The sequence below is a fragment of the Eupeodes corollae genome, chromosome 1, assembly GCF_945859685.1.
Source record: "Eupeodes corollae chromosome 1, idEupCoro1.1, whole genome shotgun sequence".
NCBI classification, from domain to species: Eukaryota; Metazoa; Arthropoda; class Insecta; order Diptera; family Syrphidae; genus Eupeodes; species Eupeodes corollae.
In genome coordinates, this window is record NC_079147.1 from 310,078,447 (window position 1) to 310,089,458 (window position 11,012).

Below are 11,012 nucleotides of genomic sequence, written 5' to 3' on the forward strand. Positions count from 1 at the left end.
AAGCATATTGTCACATATTGGAATGCCTTCACCTATTAAGTAAATAGGTCATTTTCACCACACTTCTTGCCGTCTGTAAAGCAAACAGCAAGAGTGTTCCATAGACAATCATTTAATCTCTTTCCAATATAATCTTTTGAATAAGATAATACTGGAGAGATCAATTAATATCGTAAGCATACATCGTTAAGTGTTGTCTCGTATGTAAATAAGTTCTTAAGATAATTTAAGTTAGTCGACTTTGTGTGTTCTTTATGTTAAGTAATTATAACTCGCTTTATATTTATAAATTTAAATAAGTGAATAAAAGTTCAAAATAATTGAATGTGTGTTTCATTTAAATAACATAAATTGAAACCACATAACTATATATGCAAGAATTGGAAGTAATATGAGAACATAATGATCACGGAAATCCCGACCAAGCCAAGGACTCTGTTTTTTAACAACATAACTAATTTGCTCAATGAGCAAGTTTTGAAACTAAAACTAATCCCAAATCAGAAGAATACCGAAGTTTATTCTTTTAAAGAAAGAATCAAATATTTAACCAAAAATACTTGGAAAAATATTTTATCAATAACGATTTATATCACACCATTCATTTTTAAATAAAATACATAAAATTGGGCCTAACCGGTTGCCCTGAGGAACACCTGACATCGCAAATCACAATAAATCCTATAAATTCAATCGAACATCAACACGCGGTTTAAACAAGACGATGCCGCATGCAAGAGACACAATTCAATAGCTCCATAAATCATTTTTAAATTGTGCAATCGGCCGTTTCTCTGATCAAAACTGAAAATCCACAATTTTGTGATTTGACTCTACATTTATGAGAAACGGTTACAGAAAATGTTAATAAAAGATTACGAACCCACCATCAACTATCACGGCGGCCATTTATATGATGCGCTTTTTGATATACAAAATCCCAATTTAGTTAATAGTTACCAATTTTAAAAGTCTATTAAAATATCTTTATTTTCTATGAAAACAACAATTTGCGTTATTTATGAAACACCCTTTACCACATGTATACATAGATGATCACAAACGGCAGCCAATGTTGTATTTTTAAATGTCACTCTATAATTTGACAGCTTGTCATATAATTGAAAGAACCTACAATAAAACTTTTCAATACAATTATTCGAGCGGCCCAAAATGTTAACTTACAGAAGTCTAATTCATGTAAGTTTTGATCGATTCTTAACCGAATAACTGAAGTGTAGAGACGACAAATTGGCAACTGACAGTTGCTTGTACAATGTTTTTGTGTATGAATCACAAAACTTTCCCTGTCAGTCGTTTCTGTAAATTATTGTTGTGTCAAAATGAGTTGGTTTCCCTTTGAAATATTTTGAATTGTTTATAGATACACAAACGCACTTTCTTAAAACCCGTCTATAGGTAGGTAAGGTAAATACATTTTTCGAGATAATCCAATTTGAATACAAAATCACTCAGCCTCATTGTGAAGGATTATATTGGTCTGACGACCATTGTCCGAAAAAAGGAAAATGTTTACGTCAGATTCATTCTAGCGAAAACCAATATAAATCAGAAGTCATTGGCATTTTTATTGATGAAACAAAAACGATGTGCCTTCGAAAAAAAAGGTTGCTGGAAGTTTCAAGCAGTCTCATAGGCGGGCGTAACAAATTTTAGTGGTGGCTCGCTCTAGGAGGAGAGGAATTTATATCTATAAATGACGGCTTCTTAACAAAGTAAGCAAAGGTGACTATCATCAGATCTAGGCTGGTCGACCATGTCAAAACAACATCAAATAAAATTTGAATTTATGGTTTTGACAATTTGTCAGTTGTTCATCAAAAAGGTCTTCCATCCGATATCCACAGTCTATCTAGCCAATTATCTAGAATAGACCCCAAATAAAACAAAATTGTATACGTTTCGGTGGAGGCCATAAAACTTCTACCACATTCTGAGTTCTGTCAAAAAATAAACAGTAAATTTAAAGGTGCAATGGCAATCTGTCAAGGGTAGAACTTATACATGTATGAGGGAGTTCAAAATTAATTTATGTTTACTACATATAGATGGCTCTTGCAAAATAACAAATAAATATTTAACAGACAGACAAAATTTAACTGTTTGGACGCCATGATCTTGCACCATATCCTTCAAATCAGACGTTTTGGGCTATTAAAGCCATGGCTCCGTTCCACCTTCATATGTAGTTTTGCTTTTGTCAAATATGGTTTATATAGCGTCGTCGTCGTTGTTCGATCCGTAGCGACGTCGTCGTTGGTGAGCGCACATTTTAATAACTGCAATAAATCTCATTTTGAGTGATGGTTTAAGTGAATTTTTATTGCTATGTGATTTATATAAAAAAGAATTCGAAAAAGAAACAAAAATACAACAAAAACATTGAAAAGAAAATGACGGAATAAAAAGGTAAAACGTGGACATCCACATCGACATCACGGTGGCTGTGATTCCCTTCGACTCCCCTCTGTCAGAATATATCGATATCGATTGCCATATGTAAGTGGAAAATGCATTTTATGCCTTTATGACGATTTGGGTTGGACAAAAGGACGAGGACGAGACAATCGGACAGACAGATAAATATCTAGCAATCAAATCAAAATCGTTATTGGATTTCATTCGCTGAGAATATCCAAAGTGAAGTCTACTCGTCCTATATACAAACATAGGTATACTATTTTACGTGTGGCATCGTATTTTATACCTATGTACATATGCGCAGTAATCCTTTGAATTGAAATCCTCTGACAAATTAAACAGGACGTTGAAGCTTTTGTTTGACTTGAGTTCGTCAGATTGGTTTCAATTCCTGATTTTATTGTGAAATAAAAACAAAAACAAATTTATGAATATAAAATTCCTAAATTGTGTACTTATTACATACAAAACATCAATACCAGTGTTTTTTTTTTGGAAAAACTCGTCATCGCTGATAATTTTTTATATTTCAAAATTGATAAAATATATAAAACAATGTAGTCCGTAAGTAATTTTAACTTCATAAAATGGTCAACTTTTAGGAGAATATGGTACCTACTAAAATGTCTGTAATGATTTATATGTCATTCATCAAAATTTTTCGTATCATATTTCTATTTTGAAAATTGTATTCAAAAAACATAAGAAATAATTAAAATGGTGTGTACATTTTTAAGCGCAACAGATGGCGCGATAAGTAGTGCTGTTTGCTGACAATAACTTTTGCAAAATAGTAAATAATAACAAAACTTATGTATATTTCCGCACGATTCAAAAACTAATTAATAAACAAACAAAGTTATAAAAAAGATTACAAGTAAAGGAAGGGAAATTAAAGATCAATTTTATGCTGAATAATCTGGAAAAATAAAATGAGAAGTTTCTTTTATTTATAATTAATAAAAAACGAAGAATAAATAACTGAGAAATCAGAAATCAGTTACTTTAAGTATAATATAAAAAGCATTTCCCTAAACAATTTTAACAAATCCATTTCAATTTTCAATTACATATATAAACATAATTATTAAGCACATTTTTTCAATTACAACTGCAAAATTGTAATATAAAAATTTATATTTTTTCAACTACAATTACGTGCAATTATAATTGAAAAAAGATCAATTAAAAAATGAAATAAAAAAAATCAATTCCGAAAAGCAATCATTATTTAGCTACTCTGTTAACTTGTCATCCCGTCTGCCGATTTGTTCGTAGGTTTTCGTACTGGGTTAAAAAAGTTGTCAGTTGAATTATTCTTAAAAGTTTTAAAATTACCAACAATATTTTTCATATAAAGAAATAGTTTAGTTTAAAAATCTAGTTTTGTAAAATAGATTTTTACTCGAAATCTAATTTGTACCAATTATAAAAGCATTTCTTATATTAGATATCAAGAACCGAACATCAATTTTTACCAAATTGTCGTAGGTAGTATTTGTAGATTTCATTTTTTTATGAAAAAACGGACTGTTGGATTTTTATAAAAAAAAACTACTAAAAACAATATTTGCTGTAAAATAAAAAAGTTTGAAGACAATGTTTTTAATTTTTGAAAAGCTATTTGAGTCGAAAGTAAATTTTAACCAAGTCTTAGTATTGTTTTTTTTTAGTTTTTTATTTTTTGTAAAAAAAACTGTCAATTAGATTTTGGTCAAAATTTTACTGAAGGTTGACAACAATATTTTTTAAAAGATAAAAGTAGCTTAAAACCAAAATGTTTTGAAAAGATATTTTAGCCGAAAATCAATTTTTACCAACATTTATTAACTTTTTTGTTTAGGTTTCTATTTTTTGTAAAAAAAACCTGTCAATTCGATTTTTCTCAAAATTTTTCCAAATGTTGAAAACAATTATATTTTTAATAAGAAAAAATTACTCGGAAGCCATAATCTTAATTTTTTGAAAAGATATTTTAGTCGAAAATCAATTTTTACCAACCTTTTTTTTAGTTTTTGTTTAGGTTTTTAGTTTTTTTGTAAAGAAACTTTCGATTCGATTTTTCAAAACATTTTTTTTATAGAATGTTCCAAACAATATTTCCCATTAGTTAAAATTATATCCAAGCCAAAATCTCAAAGTTTTGAAAAGCTATTGAAGCCGAAAATCATTTTTTACCAAGTTTCATTCATTGTTTTATTTAGGGTTTTATTTCTTGTACAAAAACTGTCAATTTAATTTAAACAATATTTTTATAATTTAAATTTTGTAAGAAGCCATAATCTCAAATTTTTGAAAAGATATTTGGGTAGAAAAAGAATTTTAACCAACTTTTGTTAAATTTTCTTTTAAGTTTTTAATTTTTATAAAAAACTGTGGATTCGATTTTTCTCAAAATTTTACCAGATATTAAAAACGTTTTTTTTTCGTAGCACAAAATTGTTTTGAAGAAAAAATCATTTTGTATTCGTAAAATTTTTGTTTCAGTTTTTTTTTTCAATCCGTTGATTGGGTTTTTTTTCCAAAAGTATACTGGTTCGGTATCACGTTCCAATATATTATATAATCACTGCTCTACGAACATATTCATAGTAAAAATATTTATGTGGTGCAACATTCCGTTAAGAATTAGGGCTTAGTGACTGTAAACACTCAACCATCCGAATCCGAACTAATTTAATAAAGCACTTTTCATGACATGAACTCTCGCAAAAGGCACTATCCATAAAAACAACATTAGAAGGCACATTGATTGAACCAAATACCTCTGGCATGAAAGTCCAATGCACTAACAATCACAGCCGAAGTGACAAAGAAAATATTTAACATGCCAAAGTTTTAAAACCTCGAAAATTACTCGAATGAAAGTTAAATCTCTTTCCCCAGCAGTATTTCAATTTACGTTTTATCGTCGTGAATGCGATACTGATGTGGATCTTGTATTAGTTATTCATATAAATGTCTCCTGTTTAAAAAAAAAAACAAGGGTAATGTTAAAGTTTAAATTTATTTGTATTTCATACCACTCTACTAAAAACAAATTATCTCTAAAAAACTCAATTCCAAAAGTGAATGTTAATTGTTTACGTCATTTGATTGCCTGTGAGCATTTATTTAGTATTTAACAAAGAAAAACTTAGCAATTAGGTGCTAGTTTTTAACGAACAAAACATTTTATTAGCAAATTACTTTTTTTTAAAGATACATGCAGAGCATTAGAGCTATACCCCCAATATAATAGATATGTTTCGAGTAATTAATTGATTTGCTTCTAACTAAAGACTAAAAAACAACTTCCCATTCACCCATCACCAAGCTCGAGCTGAGTTTTTTCTTTGTGTAAATTGTATCTAATCTCTTTTATGTTCTCTTCGGCTTTATGACCCCTTATACACTTAACATCTAGCAATTAGAGTCTGGTTGGCTTTATCATCATATAATAAATATTTATTGTTCTGCAAAGCTCAACGAAATAAAAATGTTAAGATGATTTCTATATAACAATAGATGAAGTCATTTACTGCGGTACATACTCGTACATAAGATTGAATGAATGAATCAAGAAGAAGTTTCTTTTTCTCGTGAAAATGTATATTCTTTGCTTTATAAGGTTTATTTTTTTGTTTTTGTATTTTGCTTCCCTTTAAGCTTCTGAAGACCGCAATGATGGTATAGCAAGTAAATGTAATCAAAAAAGGTTCTTTGGTCATTATATACTTATTCTCGTTTATAGTTGGGTTCTTCATTAAGATTTATTTTCCATTAAAATCTAATCTATCATATTTTCACGAACCTCATCAGGAATATAATCCCAGTTTCTTAAAAATAAGTATTTAATAATTTACCTTCTTTACGATTCAAACTTGGGTATATAGAACATGTGGTTAGCTCATTTCATTTAATATCATTCAAAAAAAGGAAAAATATCCTTAATGTCCCTAATGCAACAAATCAAGGAATGATTCGATAAATGTCTATATTAAATAAGTGTTTAACTAATTAATTAAAGGTACAGTTCCCATGACAAAATTTCCTTCTAGAATTTACGAACATCATCAATCATCTTCTCAAATTTCAGTATTTTTTGTAAGGAACAATTCACCTTGATAAATAAAAGAAAAACTTTTCCCATGAATTATAAAGCGATTTGTTAAGGCGGAAAACATTATAATTCTGCTAAAAAGTGAAAAAATAAACCGACAATATCCATAGCCAAATCCGTATCATTTCTTAAACTCCACCTACACTCACTTTTCGAAAAGTCCGAGGGTTATAATCATATGGGATTTCAAATTAACGACAATAATTTCCATACTCGTTATTTTTTGACAGTAGGTACGTACCGTAGTTATGTGCGGCGCAGATGTAGACTTTTATCCTTAAACTGGGTATATGGGCCAGCCAGGCGCTGTTTAAATCCAATGAACTTAAAATTAAGTGGTTTCGCTCATAACACAATGAATATCCTTTAACAATTCATAAACAGTGGAGGCCAAAATTATGAGAATCAAATTATTTTCTTGTGATTTAGACTTATAAACTATTAATTATGTAACATAGGTTTTTAACAATATTAAGAAAACAGTTTGCAGTTGAAAGAAATTAAAAATGAATCAGATCTTGCCTAAAGAGAATCTACCAAAAAAGAAGAATTTTCGATAATTGTAAAGAACATGGATCACCTAAACACTTCAGTACTCCGTTTCGTGGCCGTTTGTCTTAAGAACTTGTGCTACATAACCTTCTTGCCATCGAGTTAAGTTTTTGGAGTATTTCCAAAGCTGTTTCGTACAATTTTTCTTTCCATAGGTTCTCCGGATGAGTGGTTTTGGAATTTAGATTGAGGATTTTAAAGGTCAATGACAAACTAAAATAAACCACATCTTTACCAATTAGAGTTGGAAAATAATGATTACCTACTTGTCATGATTAATTTTAACTTTCACACATTGCAATCCCTTATGTGATTGTTTTATTTGTTATCAACATAACAATATAGACCCTTAACCAATGAAATAGAACGTTATTTATTTTAAAATAAAATTGACTTAATCTATCGGCATTATTGTTAAGGGTGATTTTTTTAAAGCTATAAGAAAGTTTTTCAAAAACAAAACACATAAAATACAGAAAAATGCATGAAATCTTTATTTGAATCGATAGTACCTACGGTCTATATAATATAAGTTACGGTACGATTCGCATCATCTTTGAAGAAGTACGTTCCAATATGCAACTAGCCCATAAACTGAACCAAACTGTGAGTTTTTCTGGATGAATTGGTAGCTCTTGGAATGCTTCTGGCTGGTATTCACTCCAAAATCGACAATTTTGCTTATTTACGTAACCATTGAGCCGAAAATGAGCTTCGTCGCTGAACACAATTTTCACAGAGCACCCATTTTAATAATAAAATTAAATAATTTGCAAGTGTTGTTCGTTTGTAAGACGATTTATGGTAAAATTATAGACCAAACTGAAGATGTTTGACAGTGAAACAAAACACGAAACGTGCGTCAGCTGTTTAAACCAGTGTTGCTAAAAAGATAATAGCTAAAGCATCACCCTTTATCAAACAATAATCAATATTGCTTTTATTTTCAATAACATTTAATTAATTTAATTGCAAGTAATAAGTAATTGAAATTCTGCAATTACTTTTTTAATTAATTGAAAAAGTGGATAGAGATTTCAATTACAAGTAATTGTAATTGAATTGGTTTATAATCATTTTTTCCAACTCTGTCACGACTTAAGGAGAATATTTGGGGTAATTTTTTGTGTTGGAACATCTACGCAAATTAAGTTTGACCCAGCATAAGAAAAACAACACCCAATTTTAATTTTAATAACTGCCATGTTTAATTATCTTAATGGTGTTGCTTGGACATTCTTATTTCTCCTTATACCTAAATCCGCTTTTGTCGCCTTATAAAATATTTTTCCAGTTTCTTAGATTTTCCAAAGTTTGTTAAACATTTATAGGAATTCAATACGCTGCTTTATGTTCCTTTTGCCTAATTGTTGAACCTTCCTACCTATTCTGTATGTACATTTTTTTTCTTGTAAATGTTAAAAAATCGTTCGGGAGCTATAACAAATTTGTTTTGATCAAGGTGGATTTTGAAAATTGATCTTTAAGAGCTTCAATAACAATTTTCCGTCGATTATAAGTAACGTTTTTTTCGGAGGCACTCGTTTTTGACTTTAAGTTTTGTTTGGTCCCTTTAATGGTTTTTCTACAACATATGGAGTAAGTTTGAAGTGTTGATTAGATATTAAAAAAAACGTTAAAAAGATATCTTTATTTATTTTATTTTTGTACCCTGTTGTCCTAAAATCTTTATAATTAAAAGATTCCCTTGACTGGTACATTTCTGAGATCAATTCTTAACTTGATTTCTGTATATATTGGTAAAATATACAGAAATCAAGGTTTTTTGGATAAAATTTCCGAATGAAGAAAATTGATTAATTCCCTTTTATTATTTTGGCCACTACTGTACATTAGATATGCATGTATATTTGTGTTTTTTTTAGTTAAAAGTGAAATTCCAGACTTGCCTCATTTTTAGCTGGTATTTTCTTGATTCGATTTACTTGGGGTATTATGTGCTTAAATGCTTCAACTATACATACATATGTTCATCATCACAATTACGAATACGAAACCAAGTGAATGAATTAAGGCAAATGTGTGTTAATGACCTAAAATACCACATATCCCAGAATTATATATCCACACAAAGGGATACAACAAAATGTCTGTATAAGTTCCGGGCAATCGGTTTTTGGTGCGGGTAATGGTTATTCACCCAGAGAATTCGCCCGAAAGAAGCCATTTGTTACCTTCTGCAGTATTCCCTTTTTTGTATCATATTTAAGCAAAAAGGATATTTGCCAACATTTTATTTAATCTTAATCTACGGTTCAATTACATGAGCCCAATTAAAATATCCACCACTCTAACTCTTTTTGTTTTTTTTGTTTCTTTTTTAGGTTTGGTTTCAAAACCGACGAACGAAGTGGCGCAAGAGGCATGCAGCCGAAATGGCTACCGCCAAACGGAAGCAAGATGATATTAATGATGGCGGCGATGCTGATGGGGATTGTAGTGAAACAATTGACAGTGATTCAGAAAGTTTGGACATGGGTGATCCGAACAGGAAACGATGTCGAATGGAGGATGAGTTTCATCATAATTAGTTACAAACTTTGAGGGTCTTCAAAAGGCTTATTAAAGTAACCATATAAATATATACATATATATATATAAAGATACATACATAAATACGCTCACATACATATAAACACTACACACTCTCACACACACACAAACAAAACAAAACAGGAATACACATAAAAGCTTGTATATATTATATAATTTTTACTCTAACGTGTATTTAGTTTTACTTTTAACTATTATAATTATTACATAATTCTAAATATTTAATAAAAACAAAATAAAATGGATACAAATTTATAGTTATTATAGATTTATTGTAGAGATATGGCGATAAAATGTTTTAATATTATAATAATAAAATTAATTTAAAGACAAACAAAAAACAAAACAAAGCTAAAAGAAAGAAATATTATATAAAAGCAAAACTTAATTTAAAATAAAAAAAAATTAAATTTCAATGTGAACTGAAAAAATTGGGAAGAGTGAAAACAAAAGAAAAATAAATAAGTTAATAAATAAATACAAATTTAATGGATTTTTATTAATTTGCTTCAACAAGTGACACATTTTACGGGTATGCAAAAGTCTACTTTAATTATATTAATATTGCTTCTTAGCTTATGGCAAGATATTCAAAGTTTATAGAGGATTTATCTATCAAAAATCCAGTTTAGATACACCCATATTTATCAACTATCAATTAATAAATATTGAAATTCTAAATTTGAAACTTCTTTCGTTATGAAGTTAAATAACTTAAATCGATATTTAAAAAATGTCTTCCTATTGACAACACTCTGAGAAATTCTTCATTGTCAAAATTATGAATTTGACGATTAGAAGTCAAATTCTGCTATTTATTATTTATCAACCTATAGTTGACATGTAGAATTGGGGCTAACAAACGCTCATTTTCCAAGCGTTGTGCTAGTGTCTACTGTCAAAATAATAATATCGACACTTCAAAATGGAAACACTGTTGTGATAGAACATTTGCTGAGCAGGGCGTATACGTACTTCATTTATTTGACTTTTGTTTCACGTTGTTTGCGCATCACGTACATTTGAAGGCCAAAACAAAGTGTATCAATCAAAAACGGTGTTCTATAACTTTTATCTTCTTTTCAAAAAAGAGATAAAAGAAGAAAGTTGACAGTTTATAAAAGGGTGAAAAATCAAATTCACGTCATATTAAAGGAGTCCAACGTTAAAACCTTCAAATAACGGATACATACACTATCTTTCATGTCAGCTTTTTTTAAAATTTGAAAAGCTTTGACATTTAGCAATCAAGTCAATTTTGTAGATATATTTTAAAAAAGTCTATTTGGTTTAATTTAAATGAATAACATTGACACAACGGACACACCGAAAAAGAGACGCT

The 11,012-nt window shown here is 29.3% G+C and overlaps 1 protein-coding gene across 1 annotated transcript in view; it reads left to right on the forward strand.

Annotated features, from left to right (window-relative positions):
• The window catches only part of LOC129940412 (homeobox protein Nkx-6.1), a 39,556-nt gene extending 29,558 nt beyond the window's left edge, over nucleotides 1–9,998 (forward strand). The window contains exon 4 of the mRNA XM_056048731.1: nucleotides 9,442–9,998. Within this exon, the coding sequence (XP_055904706.1) occupies nucleotides 9,442–9,648 (207 nt within the window). The 3' untranslated portion in view covers nucleotides 9,649–9,998. The remainder of the gene's footprint in view (nucleotides 1–9,441) is intronic.
• Nucleotides 9,999–11,012: the final 1,014 nt, after the last annotated feature.